Here is a 25,394-nt window from a genome sequence, read left to right on the forward strand (position 1 = left end):
CTGGGATTAAAGGTCCAAAATGAAAATAGAGAAATTATTTTTTCACTTCACGTCAAAGTCAAGGAGCCTCCGGTGTCAATAACAAAAAAATCAGCCATTTATCTATCGACATTTAAGAGAAATCGTACAATGACAGATTTGTGATGTTCAAATATAGGTGTTTTTTTGTCAACAGTTACAGAGCCAGTTGCAGGGTGTTCATACGAATATTTTTAAAGTGTGCTGCGGAGTTCTGCGAGATTTCTGTGATTTTCTATGATTTTCTGAAATAACACACACTCACTAAACCCTCCGTAAATAACTCAGTTCTTAACGTAAAGACTTAAAACTCAGGATTCTGTAAAGGCATACCCCAATATGAGTTTATTTATAGCTTCCTGTGCCAACAGGAAGTGCCTTAAATGGTGTCATAGTGGCTGTATCCAAGGGTTAAAAAGGTCAGATCTTTTCAAAACTTCATATGTGTGATTAGGCCACCCTCCTGAACTGTAAAATCAGTCATTTCTCCCAACAGATGTCAAAGAAAAGCTCTCACACACACACACAGCAAGGATGGAGTGACAAAACACGGTGTTTAAAGACACAGAGAGCAGGCAATGGCATAAACATAATCCCAAGGCCGTGCCGAGTTCAACGAGATATCCCGCTTGACCGTAGCTCGCTCGGTCTAAGCGCAGCGACCATTAGAAAAGTAGGCCCAAAATGAAGCCTGCACCACAACGTCATTTGATTTTGGGTGACAGCGGCGGAACCGTTAGGTTTAGAAGGACAATTCAAACACATGAATGTTCCTAAGGTCCTCCCGATCTGTGCAAGCCTAACCTTGACCGTGTGGCATTAACCCTTCACAGTTAAAATAAGGTGTTTACATCAAACAGTTTGCATTGACTTCTCTCCCCATAGGAATACATTGCCTGCTCCTCTAAATTCAACCTGAGGCCTATGTGGGTTATGAATGCCTTATGAACCTGTCTTTGATGACAGTCCATCAGGACACTGAGGTCTACCTGTGTCGATTCTAAGCTTCCTGGACCAACCGGAAGTGCTTAAAATCACCCTAAAAGTGTATACCCATACCCTGCCTGCAGTTTGATAGACATAGTGCATTCAACCCTGTGTAAATCAGTCAGTTTTTATGGTAAAACTCAGGATTCTGTAATAGAATACCCCAATGAGGATGTGTGTTGAGTTATAGCTTCCTGTGCCAACCGGAAGTGCCATAATTGGTGTCTCATGGGCTGTTTCGAGGGGTTAAAAAAATCAAATCTTTCCAAAACTTCATATATGTGATTAGGCAACCCCCATGAACTGTAAATCAGTCATTTTTCCCATTAAAATTTCAAAGGAAAACTAAATCACACACACACACAGCTTGGAAGGAGGGACCCATTGGGGTGCGTAGAGACATACACTCCCTGCATTAGTTAACCTTGTTGGAACTTTTAAAGAACCGTCAGACCTAGAGTTCCGAAACTTTAGAATCCTGTTCTAGACCTCAGGTCGATAGTGCGTGGTGAGTTACGTCACTCTAGAAGGTTCTCGGACCGAGAAACAGCCTCGTACATTTGCAATGACTTCAATTCATTTTGACCATTACGAAAATGGCGACATTTAGAAATGTCCCAGAGTCACAAGACTAGGTGCATTGTGACCGTCTTGGCCCATAGAGGCAGAACCCAACGTTTCTGTCCGATAGCTCATTCAAGGACCCCGTAGCATGTCATTGAAAAAAGTGGATTTTCAGCACCAATTAGGGTTTTACTCGGACACCAAATGACCTATCGAGCCGAAACTTGGGATTCGGGGTCGCCTCAGCTAGGCCTACACATAACACAAGAAATGGACCCGCAGCTAGAACGTAACTACGTGTTTCATGGTTTTTTTATGGTTTGAACCGAAGGCATTGTGAATTTTGGGCCAGCTCTGAAGTATGTGATACTTGGCTACTAAACGAGTTGGGAAAAGTGGGTTTGGTGTCAGTTTGTATCAGTTTGGTGTCAGAATGATATCAAATTGACTGATGGATGGTGACTTGCTGGTGACTCTTGTCCATTTGCAATATGTTTAAACAGTGAGGTACCATCACCAAAAGTGACATTCTGAAATCAACCCTAACGAGTGATGGAGAGGTACCAGAATCACTGCCCAGCCATCCCGAGTTCATCGGGCCAGTCAATTTGGCATTCCTGCACGAATTTTATGACAAATTCGTGATGGTGAATGCCCAGTTAACCATATTGCAAATGCACAGTGACTTTGCAAAAGTGAGAAAACATAAACAAATGGACATGATGAAATCAACACCATGAGTGATGGAAAGGAACAACAATCAATGCCCGGCCATCCCGAGTTCATCAGGCCAGTCAATTTTGCATTTCTGCAGGATTTTTGAGCATGTCAAATTTCTTATTACATTTGGCCCCCACAAAACATATGCCTTATGCACAAATAAAAAAATAAAATAAAAATATGATAATAAAATATGATTAAAGTATGTTGATACAGTTCTTATATGTGTGTAATTGACATAAAATTCTAAAAAATTTAGAAAAATGGTCCAGAAAGCACTTTTTAAGGGTGTGAAGTTTTTTATAAAATTTAGCTATTTTTGACTTTTGACTTCCTATGAAATCATATTCCAAATGGAGAAAACATATGCCTAATGCACAAGTAAAAAAAAAAAAAATCTGATAATAAAATATGACTAAAGTATGTTGATACAGTTCTTATACGTGTGTAATTGACACACAATTCGAAAGAATTTCGAAAAACGGTCCAGAAAGCACTTTTTTAAGGGGTGATAAGTTTTTGACAAAAAAATTCATTTTTTCAAAATTTGGCTTTTGGATGTTGACTTGGGGTCCATTTCCTATATGAAAAACCACGGTGGAGTGCACACGCCACCTGTTGGATTTTTGAAGTGTTACAACTGGCAATTGCCATATGGCATTTGCAAAACATTTTGCATGAATCAACGCCGATTTGGGTGGTATTGTCCATCGTGTACATGGTTTGTACTATGCCAATGTTTTCCCATTCATTTTTGTCCATTTCAGGGGGGTATTCCCTTACTAGAGATGGGGAGATGAGGCATAATTTGGACTTACACATGTGTAAGTGGTTCCAGTATCTCTCATCATGGGGTTGCCTTTGTTCTCTGTTTGAACCTGCAGCATAGCTTCTTGATCAGCTCTCGTGTTTGGGAGCTGACCCTCCCTAGGATTGACCCTAGGATTTGCTGGGCACCCCTAGTATCCTTGATTTGGCCCCGCCCATGGGTTCACAGGGCCTTGTGGTTGACTCTGGTTGCCTTGCCTTGCCATCCACCATCCTGGTTCTAGTTATTATGGTGCTCACTTCCTTGTGGCTACCAATTATTTTGATTCCTGTTACCTGGTGGTTGCCACTTGTTTTGGTTCTCTCCATTTCAGCCCTGCCAGGGATTTGTAGGGCAGTGTTGTCTGGAGTGTACTGGCTGCTGGCATCACCAACAAACCCCAAGTGGTCGCGGGGGACTTCTGGTTCCTTTTTTCTTATTATTTTGCGGAGCTTTTTGTTGCTTGTTGCCACCATTCCAATTCCCGGGGTTGTTGTGTATACACATTCACTACTGGTGGTGTGGGTTGCACTTGGACCTGTTTGACAAGAAGCGGTGGTGGCCCTCTTGGGGAGACTGCAGCCATTGTCCCTACCTCTTGCACTGGAGTCATCACTGGGGCCTGGATTTTCATTTTTCCTTTGTTAGTCAGTTTTTTTCAGCTGCAGCTGGGTCAGTTTTCTTTGAATGTCTTTTCCTTGTTCTATTTGTTTCTGTTCATCCTTTCTGTATTTCTCCACTGCATGGATCACGTGGTCCCAGAATTCCTTGTGTGACATTGAAGTCAGTCCCACATACTCCAGCCTGCTCTTTACTGACTGGGGCATGGCTTCTACCACTGACTTCCGGAACAGAGTTGTCATTAGGCGGTCCCCCTCTGGATTCCGTTCTGTTTCCAGTTTCCATCGTTTCAACTGTCCATGGAGGTATGCAGCTGGGTTTTCTGGTATGCAGCTGGGTCTGATCGTTCTTCTTCCGTTCTTACTCCCATCTTTGCTAGGGCTTTTCTCAGTCCCCCATAGCAGTTGAGGGTTTCTATTCCTGTTTTAGTAGCCTGTTCAATCTTTCTTTTGTGCTCTCTTTCTGTCTGAGAGGGTTTTTCTACTCATCACTTTCTCCCTTTGCCTGAGAGGGCGAAGAGGGTATAGAGGGCGAAGAGGGTATAGAGGGCGAAGAGGGTATAGAGGGCGAAGAGGGTATAGAGGGCGTAGAAGCCATCTCTTTTCTTCTTTTTATCTCTACTTCACCTTTTATTTCTATGGTTCCAGTTATCAGAAACTGTCCATTGGTGGAGGGTTGACGAACCATTCTGCTTTTTCTTGGTCTGGTTTTTCATCTTCTTTCAAAGTTTCTGTTGCTGTTTTCATGCTCTTCTGCTTAAAAAAATAGCACTTCGTTCCCCTTTTCTTTTGCTCCTCCTTTTCTTCATTTTGTTAGTCGCTTGTTTGTTTTTTTAGTTTTTTTATCAGGGACTCCATTTCTTCACACAATGAGACATCCAACATTCCTTCTCCTGGCCATTTGGTGCTCATTTTCCTTGTGCGTTCTTACCACTTATTCCTAATGGCCTATGGGTGGCAGGGTAGCCTAGTGGTTAGAGCGTTGGACTAGTAACCGGAAGATTGCAAGTTCAAAACCCCTGAGCTGACAAGGTACAAATCTGTCGCTCTGCCCCTGAACAGGCAGTTAACCCACTGTTCCTAGGCCGTCATTGAAAATAAGAATTTGTTCTAAATTGACTTGCCTAGTTAAAAAGGTAAAAAAAATGATATATATATTATATATATATATATTATATATATGATTTATATATATGCATAGTCACTAACCGTATCTACATGTACAGTGGGGAGAACAAGTATTTGATACTGATTTTGCAGGTTTTCCTACTTACAAAGCATGTAGAGGTCTGTAATTTTTATCATAGGTACACTTCAGCTGTGAGAGACGGAATCAAAAACAAAAATCCAGAAAATCACATTGTATGATTGTATGATTTATAAATAATTAATTTGCGGAACTTAATATTTGTTTGCAATTACAGAGATCATACGTTTCCTGTAGTTCTTGACCAGGTTTGCACACACTGCAGCAGGGATTTTGGCCCACTCCTCCATACAGACCTTTTCCAGATCCTTCAGGTATTGGGGCTGTCGCTGGGCAATACGGACTTTCAGCTCCCTCCAAAGATTTTAATAATAATATAATATATCCCATTTAGCAGACGCTTTTGTCCAAAGCGACTTACAAGTCGACTGGGTCCACTACTTTTACATATGGGTGGCCCCAGCGGGAATAGAACCCACGACACTTGGCGTTGCAAGCGCCATGCTCTACCGACTGAGCCACACAGGACCACATTTTGTATTGGGTTCAGGTCTGGAGACTGGCTAGGCCACTCCAGGACCTTGAGATGCTTCTTACGGAGCCACTCCTTAGTTGCCCTGGCTGTGTGTTTCGGGTCGTTGTCATGCTGGAAGACCCAGCCACGACCCATCTTCAATGCTCTTACTGTTGGCCAAGATCTCGCGATACATGGCCCCATCCATCCTCCCCTCAATACGGTGCAGTCGTCCTGTCCCCTTTGCAGAAAAGCATCCCCACCACCATGCTTCACGGTTGGGATGGTGTTCTTGGGGTTGTACTCATCCTTCTTCTTCCTCCAAACACGGCAAGTGGAGTTTAGACCAAAAAGCTCTATTTTTGTCTCATCAGACCACATGACCTTCTCCCATTCCTCCTCTGGATCATCCAGATGGTCATTGGCAAACTTCAGAAGGGCCTGGACATGCGCTAGCTTGAGCAGGGGGACCTTGCGTGCGCTGCAGGATTTTAATCCATGACAGCGTAGTGTGTTACTAATGGTTTTCTTTGAGACTGTGGTCCCAGCTCTCTTCAGGTCATTGACCAGGTTCTGCTGTGTAGTTCTGGCCTGATCCCTCACCTTCCTCATGATCATTGATGCCCCACGAGATGAGATCTTGCATGGAGCCCCAAACCGAGGGTGATTGACCATCATCTTGAACTTCTTCCATTTTCTAATAATTGCGCCAACAGTTGTTGCCTTCTCACCAAGCTGCTTGCCTATTGTCCTGTTGCCCATCCCAGCCTTGTGCAGGTCTACAATGTTATCCCTGATGTCCGTACACAGCTCTCTGGTCTTGGCCATTGTGGAGAGGTTGGAGTCTGTTTGATTGAGTGTGTGGACAGGTGTCTTTTATACAGGTAATGAGTTCAAACAGGTGTAGTTAATACAGGTAATGTGTGGAGAACAGGAGGGCTTCTTAAAGAAAAACTAACAGGTCTGTGAGAGCAGGAATTCTTAGTGGTTGGTAGGTGATCAAAGACTTATGTCATGCAATAAAATGCAAATCATCATACAATGTGATCATCTAGCTTTTTCGTTTGAGATTCCGTCTCTCACAGTTGAAGTGTACCTATGATAAAAAATTACAGACCTCTACGTGCTTTAAGTAGGAAAACCTGCAAAATCGTCAGTATCAAATACTTGTTCTCCCCACTGTACATACTACTTCCGGTGTCTGTATATAGCCTCGCTACTGTATATAGCCTGTCTTTTTACTGTTGTTTTATTTCTGTACTTTGATTTGATTCTTGCTTGTTAACGCCCACATCTGACTTATCTTAGTTTATATTATAATGGCGGCGGCAGAGTATTAATACAAAACGAATACATTTATTGCATATATGTATTTCCAGTATAAGTGTATTTCTAATATTATTTGATTAATACAGACATGTCTTTTCACTATGCAACATTTCTCCCCAATACATATACATGGCTTGTGGATCTAGTATTGATTAACTAAAGTACATAGTCACTGACCTTCACAGGGTCAGGCCTATGTTGCCCAGGAATGATTAACCCATATACGTGTCCAGTAGCCTTCGCAAGATCAGACTCGGCCCAAGACGGTCGTGTCTGTTGTTCAAGCTTGGCACATTCACAACGATTCTGCTTACGTTCTGTATTTACATATCTAACAGTTTGCCTTATTGGTCCAGCTTTATACATTCACATGGATCCAGCCTATGTTATGCTTATTTATGTCTAATGATTAACCAAATATTGATTATGCTCTCTACTTCTGCAAAAACAATATAGATACTGGAAAATCCCCATGATGTCATAGATTTTTTCCTACAAGTTCTGATCCAATGGAATTGTGATACAGTGAAATAATCTGTTAACAATTGTAGGAAAAATTAGTTGTCATGCACAAAGTAGATGTCCTTACTGACTTGCCAAAACTGTAGTTTGTTAACAGGAAATTTGTTGAGTGGTTGAAAAAACTAGTTTTAATGATTCCAACCTAAGTGTATGTAAATTTCCGACTTGAACTGTATAAATTATGTCTCCATAATGTAGTAGGATGGTCATCTGAATCGGGGTTAGTTTGGTAGCTGGGGTGTAAGAAGAGCGATTACGATAAATCAACACTTAGTTTCCTCTAACTTTAGCCTGCAGCTTTGATATGTGCTGAGAGAAGGACAGTGTACCGTCTAGCTATACTCCCAAGTACCTTTGAGGTGACTACCTCAAGCTCTAAACCCTCAGAGGTAGTAATCACACCTGGGGAGGGGCATTCTTCTTACCAAACCACATAACCTTTGTTTTGGAGGTGTTCAGAACAAGGTTATTAAAGCACCAGCTGTCAGAGCAGCTCACAGATCACTGCACCTGTACATAGCCCATCTGTAAATAGCCCATCCAACTACCTCATCCTCCATACTGTTACTTATTTTGCTCCCTTGCACCCCAGTATCTCAACCTGCACACTCATATTCTGCACATCTAACATTCCAGTGTTTAATTGCGATATTGTAATTATTTCGCCACTGTCCTATTTATTGCCTTACCTCCCTTATCCTACCGTATTTGCATACTGTATATAGAATTTTTCTGTTGTATTATTGTCTGCATGTTTGTTAATTCCATGTGTAACTCTGTTTGTGCTTGGCCTTATCTTGGCCAGGTCACAGTTGTAAATAAAACATTGTTCTCAACTAGCCTACCTGGTTAAATAAAGGTTAAAAAATGTTTTTACGGCTGAGCTGTAGTCAATGAACAGTATTCTCACGTAGGTGTTCCTTTTGTCCAAGTGGGAAAGGGCAGTGTGGAATAGAGACTGCGTCATCTGTGGATCTGTTTGGGAGATATGTGGTATGGAATGGGTCCAGGGTGTCTGGGATGATGTTGTGAGCCATGTCCAGCCTTAAAAAGCATTTCATAACTACAGATGTGAGTGCTACTGGGCTGTAGTTATTTAGGCCGGTTACCTTGGGGTTCTTGTGCACAGGGACTATGGTGGTCTGCTTGAAACATGTAGCTATTACAGACTCAGCCAGGGAGAGGTTAAAAATGTCAGTGAAGACACTTGCCAGCTTGTCAGCTCATGCTCTGAGTACACGTCCTGTTAATTAGTCTGGCTCTGCGGCCTTGGGAATGTTAAGGTCTTACTCGTTTTAAGGTCTTACTGTTATCGTCTATGGAGAGCGTGATCACACATTTGTCCAGAACAGCTGGTGCTCTCATACATGGTTCAGTGTTGCTTGCCTCAAAGTGAGATTTGAATGCCTTTAGCTCGTCTGGTAGGCTTGTAGTCTGATAGTTTGCAAGCCCTGCTACATCCCATGACCATCAGATTCGGTGTAGTAAGATATGATCTTAGTCCTGTATTGCCGCTTTGCCTGTTTGATGGTTTGTCGGAGGGCGTAGCAGAATTTCTTATAAGCGTCTGGGTTAGTGTCCCGCTCATTGAAAGCGGCAGATTTAGCTCAGTGCGGATGTTTCCTGTTATCCATGGCTTCTGGTTGGGATATGTACATACGGTCACTGTGGGGATGACGTTTACGATGCACTCATTAATAAGCCGGTGACCGACATGGTAAACGCCTCAATGCAATTGGATGAATTCCGGAATACATTCCAGTCTGTGCTACAAAACGGTCCTCTAGCTTAGCATCCGCCTCATTGGACCACTTCCGTATTGAGCGCATCACTGGTACTTCCTGTTTGTGTTTCTGCTTGTAAGCAGGAATCAGGAGGATTGAGTCAATTTGCCAAATGGAGGGTGAGAGAAAGCTTTGAATGTGCCTGTGTGTGGAGTAAAGGTGATCTACAGTTTTTGTTCATTCTAGTTGCACAGAAATGAGGTAAAACAGAACATCTGCTGACAGGTCCACAACAATGTACCTGTCTAATCTTTTAGAAACTGACAGACCTTTTCCAGATACCGCATAAATTACTGCTGAAGATGAAAATATCCTGCCAACACAGTTGACAGTATGGCTACAGTATTGCTGTGCGATAAGAGGCCGACATGGTTGCCTATTTAATCTCAGAGCCTTTACCAAGGCATGAGCTAGAAAACCCAATGATCTATTGATCATCTAAATATTGAAAAACAATTGGTCTTCTGCAATGCTTGGCCTAATGCCAATAGTTCCACTTTATAAAGAGCCTTATTAGCTTTCCATCCAATTGGCGACAGATTTTCATGCAAATATTAGAACATCTTCATCAAGAAAATATGCACACTTTCTCACGATTGGGGTTTCCATCAAACGGACTGAAAAAAAATCAGTGTGTGATGAGTGTAAACATGTGTACTACATTGTGTACTACTCACAGAACCGAACAGCGCAAACTGGCTCTAACCAGAATAGAAAGTGGGAGGCCCCGGTGCACAACTGAGCAAGAGGACAAGTACATTAGTGTCTAGTTTGAGAAACACATGCCTCAAGTCCTCAACTGACAGCTTCATTAAATCGTACCCGCAAAACACCAGTCTCAACGTCAACAGAGGTGGAGTCTAGGCAGAGTTCCTCTATCTGGTGTCTGTTATTTTGCCCATCTTAATCTTTGATTTTTTTGGGGGCCAGTTTGAGACATGGCCTTTTCTTTGCGTTTCTGCCAGACAATTACATTGATGGAGGCTTCAGTCTATCTGCACTGTTAAAGCTGATCTTCCTCCGCCAAAAATTGTAAAAAGACCAGGGAGGTTTTCCATTGCCTCACAAAAAAGGGCACCTATTGGTAGATGAGTAAACATGATCAACAATCAACTAGACGGTGCTTAATGGATTACAAAAATAATAATGGGGAAATGATTGTACTGTCCAGGTGTGCAAAGCTCTTAGACTTACTCAGAAAGACTCACAGCTGTCATCGACGCTTTAAGGTAAAATCAAAAATCAAATCTTATGTTATTTGTCACATACACATGGTTAGCAGATGTTAATGCGAGTGTAGCGAAATGCTTGTGCTTCTAGTCTGACAATGCAGTAATAACCAACAAGTAATCTAGCTAACAATTCCAAAACTACTACCTTATAGACACAAGTGTAAGGGGATAAAGAATATGTACATAAAGATATATGAATGAGTGATGGTACAGAGTGGCATAGGCAAGATACAGTAGATGGTATTGAGTACAGTATATACATATGAGATGAGTATGTAAACAAAGTGGCATAGTTAAAGTGGCTAGTGATACATGTATTACATGTAGATGATATAGAGTACAGTATATACGTATACATATGAGATGAATAATGTAGGGTATGTAAACGTCATCAACGTTTTAAGGTATTGACTCAGGGGTGTGAATACTTATAAAGATGAGATTCATGCATTTCATTTTCAATAAAAACATGTTTTCACTTTTGTCATTGAAGGTTATTGTGTGTAGTTGGGTGATACATTTAAACAAACTCTATTTTTGAATTCCGGCTGTATGTGGAATAAGTCAAGGTGTGGGAATACCTTTTCCCACTGTTTTGAATCTGTAGCCTAATAAACTGCATGCTTTCCCGAGTCGTAGTGGGAGGACCACACACCATATCACGTGACTGCAAGTTTACTTGTTATATACATTTTTGCACATGAAGGTGTTTCCCACCGCCATTTCTCGTGTAATTAATTGTACAGACAAAAAAAGATCCCACCATCATTAACAAATGATCTGTCTGCATTTATAAAATGATTCCCGAAACGTCCTGTCGTGATTCGTTTTTATACGGTATGGCCTCTATACATTATTCCCATGCATAATATATTGATAGATATATGTGATCCTCTGTTTCCTCCTCCGACACAGAGCCTAGTTTCTTTCAAGGTCCTGCCTTTCTAGGGAGTTTTTCCTAGCCACCATGCTTCTACATCTGCATTTCTTGCTGATTGGTGTTTTAGGATGAGTTTCTGTATAGCAGTTTGTGGCAACTGCTGATGTAAAAAGGGCTTTAAATAAATTATATTGATATACAAATGTAAGCAAAGTTTGAAATTATTATGTTTTGGTCAAATATTATATCCGTTGAGGCTTCTTGCAGTCAATTTGCAGTCTACAAATGATTTGTAAGCATGTACGGGCCCCCGAACATCCGCTCAAGAAAGAATCCACCCGTGGCTTAATCTAGTTGATGATCCCTGCCCTACGGGTTTCAGCCTAGAGTCTGTCTCGTCCCCTAGTCTCCACCCTTCCAAGGCATGAGTTGGTTGCATAATAATAAAATAATCCTATGGGCCCAGTTCACAAGTAGGGAATAGGGTGCCATTTGGAACGCACAGTGGTACTTCCTGTCTCTGTCTGCTGTGAACCTGCCTCCCTGCCTGTTTTGACCTCTGACCTCACAGACACGTCCTCGGCATCAGAAGACGAGGGTTCACTGCGTCGTGCGGGCCGGATGGTGTCCTCCACGCCGTACCAGAACCACCCGGCGCCGAACGTAGAACACTGGTTTAACAGAGTCATCCAGGGCTCCTCCACCTCCTCCTCTGCATCCTCCACCTCATCCCATCCTGGAGGGAGTGTCCACGCTACCGTCGCCGTGCTGGCTGACCTCATGGCATACACCCAGATAGGTAAAACATCTTTACCTAACCACACCTAACTACACCCAGATACCCCATTCATTCTGACTCGGTCCTTTTAGGCTTGTTCACCACACAGCAAGGCCCTAAAACCCTGAGGACATCCAACTACTGTAGACACAGTGCATTCGGGAAATTAGTTAGACCCTTTGACTTTTTCCACATTTTGTTATATTACAGCCTTATTCTAAAATGGATTAAATAGTTCTCTTCCTCATCAATCTACACGCAATATCCCATAATGACAAAGCGAAAACTGGTTTTTAGAACAGAAATAACTTATTTACATAAGTATTCAGACCCTTTGCTATGAGAATTGAAATTGAGCTCAGGTGCATCCTGTTTCCAATGATCATCCTTGATGTTAGTACAACTTGATTGTAGTCCACCTGTGGTAAATTCAATTGATTGAACATGATTTGGAAAGGCACACACCTGTCTTTATAATGTCTCACAGTTGACAGTGCATGTCAGAGCATAAACCAAACCATGAGGTCGAAGGAATTGTCCGTAGAGCTCAGAGACAAGATTGTGTCGGCACAGATCTGAGGAAAGGTACCAAAACATTTCTGCAGCATTGAAGGTCCCCAAGAACACAGTGGCCTCCACGAACACAGTGGCCTCCACGAACACAGTGGCCTCCACGAACACAGTGGCCTCCACGAACACAGTGGCCTCCATCATTTTGTTAAAACGGAAAATGCTTTTATAACCTCTTTTCAATAAGGAATTGAGACCAAAAGCGCAAGAGAAGTTTCAAGTGTTTAATAACAAGGATAGTCAGCTGAGTGCATCCATTTAGGAAAGATCACAAACATGTTATACTCTTCCCTTAATACTCACAGTACACCTCAAACCTCCCCAGCTATACATTTTATGACTCCACTGACCCCCCTTTCCCCTGTGGAATGTCCATGCACCTCTCTTCGTTTAGCCAGATGTCAGAATCACACCCCGCCATCTTCTGGGCCTGACCCTGCTGTCTGATGCTAGACAATTTCCTCTTCTCTGATTAGGTCAACCTTTCTAAATTAGGATGCACACAGTTTCATGACCTAAACTCCATTAATACTCACAGTAATCATTCACTAAACAGGATACAAACAAATTTGAAACATGTTACATTTGAACATAATCCATCAGTCCCCCCTATTAAACCATAAACACTTATTATTGTTTAATATCACTAAACAATCTTTCAACTACCGGCTGTAGACCTAATTCTTTGGTTTTCTCCAGAACTGAGAGTGATAGAAACAAACTTAAAATAGAAAATACTATATAGTTAAAACTAATAGAAAATACTAATAGTTAAAACAATCCTTTTCTCTACTCATTATCATAAGCATCTATGTAGATACATTTATAAACTAAATCTCTGACCACAGCTTGAGGGACCCGACCGACACAATCTCCTGCTACCCCTGAACCCTATGCCCACTTATATGTTTTTCTGCTAAGGTCCACAAAAAGTAGGGCTCTAAATGTTCCCATTATGTTTTTCCTCAGTCTTCCATCAAGGGCTTACAGGATCACGAGATGTTTTTCAGCCAAGTCCTCCTCACTGCGTTCACCTCCTAAAGCTACCCTAAAGACGTGAGCCGTAGCCTGAATCAATTTCACCAGCTCTTGTGGAAGATCTGCACTATAGATACGTTTCAACAAAGCTTTTACTATATGGAATCCTCACAATGCCACCGGAACTCCTCCGTAACTGCCATCACTGCCCATGCTGCATATTCCAACATCCACCTTATTCGGATAGTCCAATACCATGCTGTTCCTACAGCACCTCTCACAACCTTAAGTCTCTCTTGTTATTACTCCCAAGGTAACAGCAGTAAGTATTGTTACAACTTTAACTTGGTAAGTGGCTTTCATCGCCTGCTTTACCGTTAGATCTATGATTGAGTTTGTGAGATATTCTCATTTTCCCAGTCTTCTCCTAATGTTTTCCTGACCAGCTTATCTATTGCCTCGCTATGTTGTGCTACAGTAGGGACTGGTGGGGTAATAATTACCATTACTCAGATCTGGATCACATCTCTCATCCCACTGCCTTCCCATCCCCCACCCCCCTGTGAAAACCCTGTGTGTGACAGGTTTTAGGAACTAAGGGTTGTTTTTCCACAATCCCTCAACAAATCCCTGTTAACCGTGTCTTGGTCCCAGTTCTCTGGGAGGTAATGGATTATCTGCCCTTTGATATGGAGGAGAGAGAGTTGGAGTTGAGGGAGTGTCCAGTTCTACATATCTCTGGGTCACATGCTTCTTGATCGTCCTCGGCAACAGATGGGCTGCTACTGCAAGCGTTTTCTCTGGGAATACAGCTTCCTTGTATACATGGGTCTGTGGCAACCCCCTCAATTGTTGTTCCCTCATCAGTAAAACCTTCTCCATATGTGGCTATTAAAGTCTGAAATGATAAGACTATTTCAGCGATGCTTATGATCACCATCCTAGAGTCCTCCATGTTGAGCTTTTCCTTCCACTCTGCGCAGACCACTGTCTTTCTCACACTACGCAAGATTCCCTGTAAAACTCTACACAGTGGAGTGAGACTCATTAGAGAATGATACATCACCCATGTTCTTAATTCATAGGCATTCATCTGCCTCCGTCACATGTATTCCTCTATTTCCTGTCCCTGTGAAGACTATGGCCTTGGTATTAGGGATACCCTGGCGAGGCCTTACATGGGTTACTCCCACGTCCGACACCAACACTCCATAGGAATGTCCTGTACTTCCTCTACTCTGCCACAGACACGGGCGGATATTTGTCTCATGAACGTCTCTGGAGAGACCTGAAAATAGCTGTGCAGCGAGGCTCCCCATCGAACCTGACAGATCTTGAGAGGATCTGTAGAGAATAATGGAAGAAACTCCCCAAATACAGGTGTGCCAAGCTTGTAGCGTCATAACCAAAAGAAGACTCAAGGCTGTAATCACTGCCAAAGGTGCTTCAACAAAGAACTGAGTAAAGGGTCTGAATACTTATGTAAATGTTTCTAAAAAACATTTTTTTTTCATCAATCTACATACAATACCCCATAATGGCGAAGGAAAAATATGTTTATAATAAGGCTGTAACATAAACTATGGAAAAAGTCAAGGGGTCTGAATTCTTTCCAAATGCACTGTGGGATAGATGGAATATAACATTGATTCATTTAACTACTTTTTTTTGAGGAACCACTAATGATTAAGTTATGGGGGTGATTGGTAGATGTCATGGTTACTTGCAGAAAGTCACCATAATACTGTATCGAGAGGGCCAAGGTGACTTGCTCCTGTGTCTAGAGGAGGGCCATGGTGACTTGCTCCTGTGTCTAGAGGAGGGCCATGGTGACTTGCTCCTGTGTCTAGAGGAGGGCCAAGGTGACGTGCTCCTGTGTCTAGAGGAGGGCCAAGGTGACGTGCTCCTGTGTCTAGAGGTGGGCCAAGGTGACTTGCTCCTTTGTCTAGACTTGCTCCTGTGTCTAGAGGAGGGCCATGGTGACTTGCTCCTGTGTCTAGAGGAGGGCCATGGTGACTTGCTCCTGTGTCTAGAGGAGGGCCATGGTGACTTGCTCCTGTGTCTAGAGGAGGGCCATGGTGACTTGCTCCTGTGTCTAGAGGAGGGCCATGGTGACTTGCTCCTGTGTCTAGAGGAGGGCCATGGTGACTTGCTCCTGTGTCTAGAGGAGGGCCATGGTGACCTGCCCTGCTCGTGTATCTAGAGGAGGGCCAACTTCACCACCACATATTAATACCAGTGGTCCTGAATAGAAAGAGGGGTGGAGAGAGAGAAATGATTTCAGGTCATTCACATTTATTGTAACTACACAGACTCGGACAGAGAAGTTATCACAACCTGTATTTCAATCAGATTGTATACTGCTAGAGGTTTACAATGTTGGCTATTATGTGGTTCAGAGCCTGACCTCTCTTGGCTCCCCCTCCTCAATCACTGACCTCTTCCCCAGTGAGGGTCTTCCCCTGTTGTCACCCTGCCTCTCCCTGTCTTCTGCCACCCAGTACATACTGGTCTTCCAAGTCCTCCTCCTCTACTAAACCCCTCCTCGACATAGATACAAAGCTCTTAGTTCAACCAGAGACACTGTAGAAAATGAAACCACCTTGGCTCTGGTTAAACCCACGGCCGGCCGCTCATTAAGTAATGTCTAAACCAAACTTATTTGAGAAGTCATTACTTTATTATATTGCTCAACATTTTCTTAACATTTGTCATAGTTAGTTGAAGCAATACATTTGTATCTGCTCTCGTCCGACTAAGGCTGCCTATTTAGTCATTTTCTTCCAATCTCTAAAGTTATGAAGCCACACCCATTTACTGAAGATTTGCATTATGGGCCCAGAAAGCATGGAAATAGTTTCCACTGCTTGTATACTTCGTATTTTGGCGAATGTAGTACGACATCAGGAACTTTTGGCATACTAACTATATCCATACTATGACCAATAAGCCTACTATTTACTCAATTCACGTCGCAAATAGTGAGGTTAAGGCGGTTATTATGAGTATTGAAACACAGCTAGAGAGACACAGACAAGTGACAGGACTCGATGCCTCGTTACCATGGTAAATGCCCCACCCTTAAAGGGGCAGGTGAACATTTTGTCTATAATATTTTTGTTAAAAGACTGAAGGCACAAAAAATGAAATTAATTGATCAATATACCACATTACTTCTTGCTAATACAAAGCTTGGTCATCTTTTTTTTATTTTATTTTTTATTTTTAATGTAATTATGGGGAGAAATTATTTTGTCTGGTAAAAAATCTGAGTATCTGGTAGATTTTTAAAAATCTACCTGCCACAGTGCCTGGTGTACCAAAAATAACATTTTAGGCCCTGGCTGTTGTTGGTGTGCAGCTGTTGTTCACGTGTACAGACTTCTAGGAACATACACAGTGGGGCAAAAAAGTATTTAGTCAGCCACCAATTTGCAAGTTCTCCCACTTAAAAAGATGAGAGGCCTGTAATTTTCATCATAGCTACACTTCAACAATGACAGACAAAATGAGAAAAAAAATCCAGAAAATCACATTGTAGGATTTTAAATAAATGTATTTGCAAATTATGGTGGAAATTAAGTATCTCAATACTTTGTTATATACCCTTTGTTGGCAATGACAGAGGTCAAACATTTTCTGTAAGTCTTCACAAGGTTGTCACACACTGTTGCTGGTATTTTGGCCCATTCCTCCATGCAGATCTCCTCCAGAGCAGTGATGTTTTGGGGCTGTTGCTTGGCAACACGGACGTTCAACTCCCTCCAAAGATTTTCTATGGGTTGAGATCTGGAGACTGGCTAGGCCACTCCAGGACCTTGAAATGCTTCTTACGAAGCCACTCCTTCGTTGCCCGGGCGGTGTGTTTGGGATCATTGTCATGCTGAAAGACCCAGCCACGTTTCATCTTCAATGCCCTTGCTGATGGAAGGAGGTTTTCCCTTTGCAGAAAAACAGCCCCAAAGCATGATGTTTCCACCCCCATGCTTCACAGTATGTATGGTGTTCTTTGGATGCAGCTCAGCATTCTTTGTCCTCCAAACACGACGAGTTGAGTTTTTACCAAAAAGTTATATTTTGGTTTCATCTGACCATATGACATTCTCCCAATCTTCTTCTGAATCATCCAAATGCTCTCTAGCAAACTTCAGACGGGCCTGGACATGTACTGGCTTAAGCAGGGGGACACGTCTGGCACTGCAGGATTTGAGTCCCTGGCGGCGTAGTGTGTTACTGATGGTAGGCTTTGTTACTTTGGTCCCAGCTCTCTGCAGGTCATTCACTAGGTTCCCCCGTGTGGTTCTGGGATTTTTGCTCACCGTTCTTGTGATAATTTTGACCCCACGGGGTAAGATCTTGTGTGGAGCCCCAGATCGAGGGAGATAATCAGTGGTCTTGTATGTCTTCCATTTCCTAATAATTGCTCCCACAGTTGATTTCTTCAAACCAAGCTGCTTACCTATTGCAGATTCAGTCTTCCCAGCCTGGTGCAGGTCTACAATTTTGTTTCTGGTGTTTGACAGCTCTTTGGTCTTGGCCATAGTGGAGTTTGGAGTGTGACTGTTTGAGGTTGTGGACAGGTGTCTTTTATACTGATAACAAGTTCAAACAGGTGCCATTAATACAGGTAACGAGTGGAGGACAGAGGAGCCTCTTAAAGAACAGGTCTGTTAGAGCCAGAAATCTTGCTTGTTTGTAGGTGACCAAATACTTTTTTTTCACCATAATTTGCAAATAAATTCATTAAAAAATCTTACAATGTGATTTTCTGTTTGTTTTTCATTTTTCATTTTGTCTGTCATAGTCGAAGTGTACCTATGATGAAAATTACAGGCCTCATCTTTTTAAGTGGGAGAACTTGCACAATTGGTGGCTGACTAAATACTTTTTTGCCCCACTGTAGATAATAGCTGGCTGCTGAGTACAGACCTCTAGGAATGAATAGATAATAGCTGGAATTAGCCACACGTAGTGAAACAACTGTCCAGTTTGACAGACGTGTTGTAAGGCTATATATCTACTGGTGAGAGACCAATATAATTTCAGTTGTTCAAGTATTGCACTATGTCCACATCCTTCTGGATGAGCTGAATGATAACAACAGGGATTGGCTGCTAGGTAGGACCTCCAGCCAATGTGTTCCTGAGCTTGTTGCTAATTGGCAGGACCAGAACATAAATAACCTACTAGCTTCCCAATTAATTTATTAAATGACTTTAGTGGGATAATCAATTCGATCTGATTACAGTGGGTAAAATCACCAATGTCTCTATTGATAGTCCTACCTACTCCTACCTACTCTGATAGTCCTGATAGTCCTAGTCCTGATAGTCCTACCTACTCTGATATCAATGTCTCTACTGATAGTCCTACCTACCTATTAAAATACTTGAATCTTACCGTATTTCTCCAATGCCAAACTAGTGTGTCTTGTTAGCAACGAAACTGTTTGCAAATAATTCAATATGAGATTTCATTATGAATCCATGCATGGTACGTTCAGATTTTCCACCCCAGACATGAGACCTTGGAGGTAGGCTTATTTAAGGAGTGCATGGTGACAGTATTTGTAGGAAATGGCTATATATTGATAACATAATTGTCAAACAGTTTAGACTAGCTCTTATTTCTTAGTGCTCATCTTAGTAAATTAGCCTACTCAACTTTCAGCACCCGGAGCTGTTCATTTTAGAAATAGTGATCCACACACGAGTGGTGACTGCATCTCAACTCATATTTTTTCTAATTTATCCAATTATATTCCGTTCTGTTTTTATTTTACATTTTTTACATTTAAGTCATTTGGCAGACGCTCTTATCCAGAGCGACTTACAAATTGGTGAATTCACCTTATGACATCCAGTGGAACAGCCACTTTACAATAGTGCATCTAAATCATTTAAGGGGGGGTGAGAAGGATTACTTTATCCTATCCTAGGTATTCCTTAAAGAGGTGGGGTTTCAGGTGTCTCCGGAAGGTGGTGATTGACTCCGCTGTCCTGGCGTCGTGAGGGAGTTTGTTCCACCATTGGGGGGCCAGAGCAGCGAACAGTTTTGACTGGGCTGAGCGGGAACTGTACTTCCTCAGTGGTAAGGAGGCGAGCAGGACAGAGGTGGATGAACGCAGTGCCCTTGTTTGGGTGTAGGGCCTGATCAGAGCCTGGAGGTACTGCGGTGCCATTCCCCTCACAGCTCCGTAGGCAAGCACCATGGTCTTGTAGCGGATGCGAGCTTCAACTGGAAGCCAGTGGAGAGAGCGGAGGAGCGGGGTGACGTGAGAGAACTTGGGAAGGTTGAACACCAGACGGGCTGCGGCGTTCTGGATGAGTTGTAGGGGTTTAATGGCACAGGCAGGGAGCCCAGCCAACAGCGAGTTGCAGTAATCCAGACAGGAGATGACAAGTGCTTGGATTAGGACCTGCGCCGCTTCCTGTGTGAGGCAGGGTCGTACTCTGCGGATGTTGTAGAGCATGAACCTACAGGAACGGGCCACCGCCTTGATGTAAGTTGAGAACGACAGGGTGTTGTCCAGGATCACGCCAAGGTTCTTAGCGCTCTGGGAGGAGGACACAATGGAGTTGTCAACCGTGATGGCGAGATCATGGAACGGGCAGTCCTTCCCCGGGAGGAAGAGCAGCTCCGTCTTGCCGAGGTTCAGCTTGAGGTGGTGATCCGTCATCCACACTGATATGTCTGCCAGACATGCAGAGATGCGATTCGCCACCTGGTCATCAGAAGGGGGAAAGGAGAAGATTAATTGTGTGTCGTCTGCATAGCAATGATAGGAGAGACCATGTGAGGTTATGACAGAGCCAAGTGACTTGGTGTATAGCGAGAATAGGAGAGGGCCTAGAACAGAGCCCTGGGGGACACCAGTGGTGAGAGCGCGTGGCGAGGAGACAGATTCTCGCCACGCCACCTGGTAGGAGCGACCTGTCAGGTAGGACGCAATCCAAGCGTGGGCCGCGCCGGAGATGCTCAACTCGTAGAGGGTGGAGAGGAGGATCTGATGGTTCACAGTATCGAAGGCAGCCGATAGGTCTAGAAGGATGAGAGCAGAGGAGAGAGAGTTAGCTTTAGCAGTGCGGAGCGCCTCCGTGATACAGAGAAGAGCAGTCTCAGTTGAATGACTAGTCTTGAAACCTGACTGATTTGGATCAAGAAGGTCATTCTGAGAGAGATAGCGGGAGAGCTGGCCAAGGACTGCACGTTCAAGAGTTTTGGAGAGAAAAGAAAGAAGGGATACTGGTCTGTAGTTGTTGACATCGGAGGGATCGAGTGTAGGTTTTTTCAGAAGGGGTGCAACTCTCGCTCTCTTGAAGACGGAAGGGACGTAGCCAGCGGTCAGGGATGAGTTGATGAGCGAGGTGAGGTAAGGGAGAAGGTCTCCGGAAATGGTCTGGAGAAGAGAGGAGGGGATAGGGTCAAGCGGGCAAGTTGTTGGGCGGCCGGCCGTCACAAGAAGCGAGATTTCATCTGGAGAGAGAGGGGAGAAAGAGGTCAGAGCACAGGGTAGGGCAGTGTGAGCAGAACCAGCGGTGTCGTTTGACTTAGCAAACGAGGATCGGATGTCGTCGACCTTCTTTTCAAAATGGTTGACGAAGTCATCTGCAGAGAGGGAGGAGGGGGGAGGGGGAGGAGGATTCAGGAGGGAGGAGAAGGTGGCAAAGAGCTTCCTAGGGTTAGAGGCAGATGCTTGGAATTTAGAGTGGTAGAAAGTGGCTTTAGCAGCAGAGACAGAGGAGGAAAATGTAGAGAGGAGGGAGTGAAAGGATGCCAGGTCCGCAGGGCGAGTTTTCCTCCATTTCCGCTCGGCTGCCCGGAGCCCTGTTCTGTGAGCTCGCAATGAGTCGTCGAGCCACGGAGCGGGAGGGGAGGACCGAGCCGGCCTGGAGGATAGGGGACATAGAGAGTCAAAGGATGCAGAAAGGTAAGAGAGGAGGGTTGAGGAGGCAGAATCAGGAGATAGGTTGGAGAAGGTATGAGCAGAGGGAAGAGATGATAGGATGGAAGAGGAGAGAGTAGCGGGGAGAGAGAGCGAAGGTTGGGACGGCGCGGTACCATCCGAGTAGGGGCAGTGTGGGAAGTGTTGGATGAGAGCGAGAGGGAAAAGGATACAAGGTAGTGGTCAGAGACTTGGAGGGGAGTTGCAATGAGGTTAGTGGAAGAACAGCATCTAGTAAAGATGAGGTCGAGCGTATTGCCTGCCTTGTGAGTAGGGGGAAGGTGAGAGGGTGAGGTCAAAAGAGGAGAGGAGTGGAAAGAAGGAGGCAGAGAGGAATGAGTCAAAGGTAGACGTGGGGAGGTTAAAGTCGCCCAGGACTGTGAGAGGTGAGCCGTCCTCAGGAAAGGAGCTTATCAAGGCATCAAGCTCATTGATGAACTCTCCGAGGGAACCTGGAGGGCGATAAATGATAAGGATGTTAAGCTTGAAAGGGCTGGTAACTGTGACAGCATGGAATTCAAAGGAGGCGATAGACAGATGGGTAAGGGGAGAAAGAGAGAATGACCACTTGGGAGAGATGAGGATCCCGGTGCCACCACCCCGCTGACCAGAAGCTCTCGGGGTGTGCGAGAACACGTGGGCGGACGAAGAGAGAGCAGTAGGAGTAGCAGTGTTATCTGTGGTGATCCATGTTTCCGTCAGTGCCAAGAAGTCGAGGGACTGGAGGGAGGCATAGGCTGAGATGAACTCTGCCTTGTTGGCCGCAGATCGGCAGTTCCAGAGGCTACCGGAGACCTGGAACTCCACGTGGGTCGTGCGCGCTGGGACCACCAGATTAGGGTGGCCGCGGCCACGCGGTGTGGAGCGTTTGTATGGTCTGTGCAGTGAGGAGAGAACAGGGATAGATAGACACATAGTTGACAGGCTACAGAAGAGGCTACGCTAATGCAAAGGAGATTGGAATGACAAGTGGACTACACGTCTTGAATGTTCAGAAAGTTAAGCTTATGTAGCAAGAATCTTATTGACTAAAATGATTGAAATGATACAGTACTGCTGGAGTAGGCTAGCTGGCAGTGGCTGCGTTGTTGACTTTGTAGGCTAGCTGGCAGTGGCTGCGTTGTTGACACTACACTAATCAAGTCGTTCCGTCGAGTGTAATAGTTTCTACAGTGCTGCTATTCGGGGGCTAGCTGGCTAGCTAGCAGTGTTGATTACGTTACGTTACGTTAAAAGAACGACAATAGCTGGCTAGCTAACCTAGAAAATCACTCTAGACTACACAATTGTCTTAGATACAAAGACGGCTATGTAGCTAGCTAGCTACGATCAAACAAATCAAACCGTTGTACTGTAATGAAGTGAAATGAAAATGTGATACTACCTGTGGAGCGAGCGGAATGTTGACCGGGTTGTTGAAGTTCTATTCGGTAGACGTTGGCTAGCTGTTGGCTAGCTAGCTAGCAGTATCTCCTACGTTAAGGACGACAAATAGCTGGCTAGCTAACCTCGGTAAATTAAGATAATCACTCTAAGTCTACACACTCTAAACTACACAATTATCTGGATACGAAGACAGCAAAGACAACTATGTAGCTAGCTAACACTACACTAATCGAGTCGATCAGTTGAGTGTAATAGTTTCTACAGTGCTGGTGGACGTTAGCTAGCTGCTGGGCAGATAGCAGTGTAGACTACGTTAGGACGACGAAATACGATAATTATGCAATTATCTTTGATACAAATACGGCTATGTAGCTAGCTAAGAAGAAATTGCTAAGATTAGACAAATCAAACCGTTGTACTATAATGAAATGTAATGAAAAGTTATACTACCTGCGGACCGAAGTGTAGATGCGACCGCTCGGTCCAATCATGAACATATTCGCACCAATATTGTAATTAAGTGTTCATGTGTGTTTTGCACATTTTATCAAACTGTTGAGGCATGCTGCTATTTATGCCAAATAATTAGCCCACAGACAGATGTAGGTGGGCTCTCCTTCTCTGTGGCTAATGTGAGTAAAACATTTAAACGTGTTAACCCTTGCAAGGCTGCTGGCCCAGATGGCATCCCCAGCCACGTCCTCAGAGCACGTGCAGACCAGCTGGCTGGTGTTTTTACGGACATATTCAATCAATCCTTATCCCAGTCTGCTGTTCCCTTCAAGAGGGCCACCATTGTTCCTGTACCCAATAATTCAAAGGTAACCCAACTAAATGACTATCGCCCCGTAGCACTCACCTCTGTCATCATGAAGTGCTTTGAGAGACTAGTCAAGGATCATATCACCTCCACCCTACCTGACACCCTAGACCCACTCCAATTTGCTTACCGCCCAAATAGGTCCACAGACGATGCAATCGCCATCACACTGCCCTATCCCGTCTGGACAAGAGGAATACCTATGGAAGAATGCTGTTAATTAACGACAGCTCAGCATTCAACACCATAGTGCCCTCCAAATTCGTCATCAAGCTGGAGGCCCTAAGTCTCAACCCCACCCTGTGCAATTGGGTCCTGGACTTCCTAAAGGGCCTGGTGGTGAAATTTAAAAAACAATATACCCACTCCGCTGATCCTTATACCGGGGCCCCACAAGGGTGTGTTCTCAACCCCCTCCTGTACTCCCTGTTCACCCATGACTGCGTGACTATGCGTGCCTCCAACTCAATCATCAAGTTTGAAGACGACATAACAGTGGTGGGCTATTATGCAACTGCACCACCCACAACCACAAGGCTCTCCAGAGGTTACAGGAAGGCCAAAAGGTCATCAAGGACAACAACCACCCGAGCCACTGCCTGTTCACACCACTATCATCCAGAAGGCGAGGTCAGTACAGGTGCATCAAAGCTGGGACCGAGAGACTGAAAAACAGCTTCTATCTCAAGGCCATCAGACAGTTAAACAGCCACCACTAACATTGAGTGGCTGCTGCCAACACACTGGCTCAAATCTCTAGCCACTTTAATAATTAAGAATTGGATGTAATAAATGTATCACTAGCCACTTTAAACAATGCCACTTTATATCATGTTTACATACCCTACATTACTCATCTCATATCTATATACTGTAATCTATACCATCTACTGCATATGCTGTTCGGCCATCGCTCATCCATATATTTATATGTACATATTCTTATTCATTCCTTTACACGTACGTGTGTGTGTGTGTGTGTGTGTGTGTGTGTGTGTGTGTGTGTGTGTGTGTGTGTGTGGTAGTTGTTGTTAAATTGTTAGATTACTTGTAGATATTACTGCATGGTCAGAACTAGACTCGCATTTCACTACACTCGCATTAACATCTGCTAACCATGTGTATGTGACCAATAAACATTTGAATTGATGAAATAAGCAAATAAATATCTATTTGTGTTTATTTTTCCCCCATTAAAACACTCATATCTGTCAAGGTTGGAACTGTTGCTGTTCAAATACAATAAATCAGTTTTTATTCTGAACTGGAATAAACTGATTGATCACATCACACAGATGTAGACCAGAAAACACACAAAGTCCTGATGAGAGGTCTGTGGCTGGTTGAAGTTTTCAACAAACATGTCTATTCTGGGTTTAGGTTTTGGCAGTGCAACCCTGAGGTCATGCTCAGCATGGAGTCTGTTTCTGTACTTGTTTTTTAAGTTGAGAATGCTGACTCACATGGGTGTGTGGTGCCAAACTGGACCAGAACGTCTACTGCTTTCTCAGTCAGGCAGGAGACCACTTCCTGCTGAAGATGAGCTACCCAGAACTGTGTGTGTGTTTGCCTTCAAAAGCTTCATCCCGTTTATTCCATAATAAAAATTATTACTCGTGTTTTAACAACAACAGTTCCAACCTTGATTTACTTTCAACAGTACGTTCTAGTGAGATGTGCAGTAGGCCTGATCATTTCTACAGTGAGATGTGCAGTAGGCCTGATCATTTCT

General features: G+C 43.8%; 1 protein-coding gene across 7 annotated transcripts in view; it reads left to right on the plus strand.

Annotated features, from left to right (window-relative positions):
* The window catches only part of dip2a (disco-interacting protein 2 homolog A), a 238,573-nt gene that overhangs the window by 64,106 nt on the left and 149,073 nt on the right, over window positions 1-25,394 (plus strand). For 5 of the 7 annotated variants that reach the window (XM_064976987.1, XM_064976988.1, XM_064976991.1 and 2 more), the window contains one exon: window positions 11,757-11,984. The exons of the other annotated variants lie outside the window; for them this stretch is intronic. In XM_064976987.1, coding sequence (XP_064833059.1) covers window positions 11,757-11,984 — 228 coding nt within the window. The remainder of the gene's footprint in view (window positions 1-11,756; window positions 11,985-25,394) is intronic. 7 annotated transcript variants of the gene reach the window in all.

The sequence above is a fragment of the Oncorhynchus masou genome, chromosome 10 (assembly GCF_036934945.1).
Source record: "Oncorhynchus masou masou isolate Uvic2021 chromosome 10, UVic_Omas_1.1, whole genome shotgun sequence".
NCBI classification, from domain to species: domain Eukaryota; kingdom Metazoa; phylum Chordata; class Actinopteri; order Salmoniformes; family Salmonidae; genus Oncorhynchus; species Oncorhynchus masou.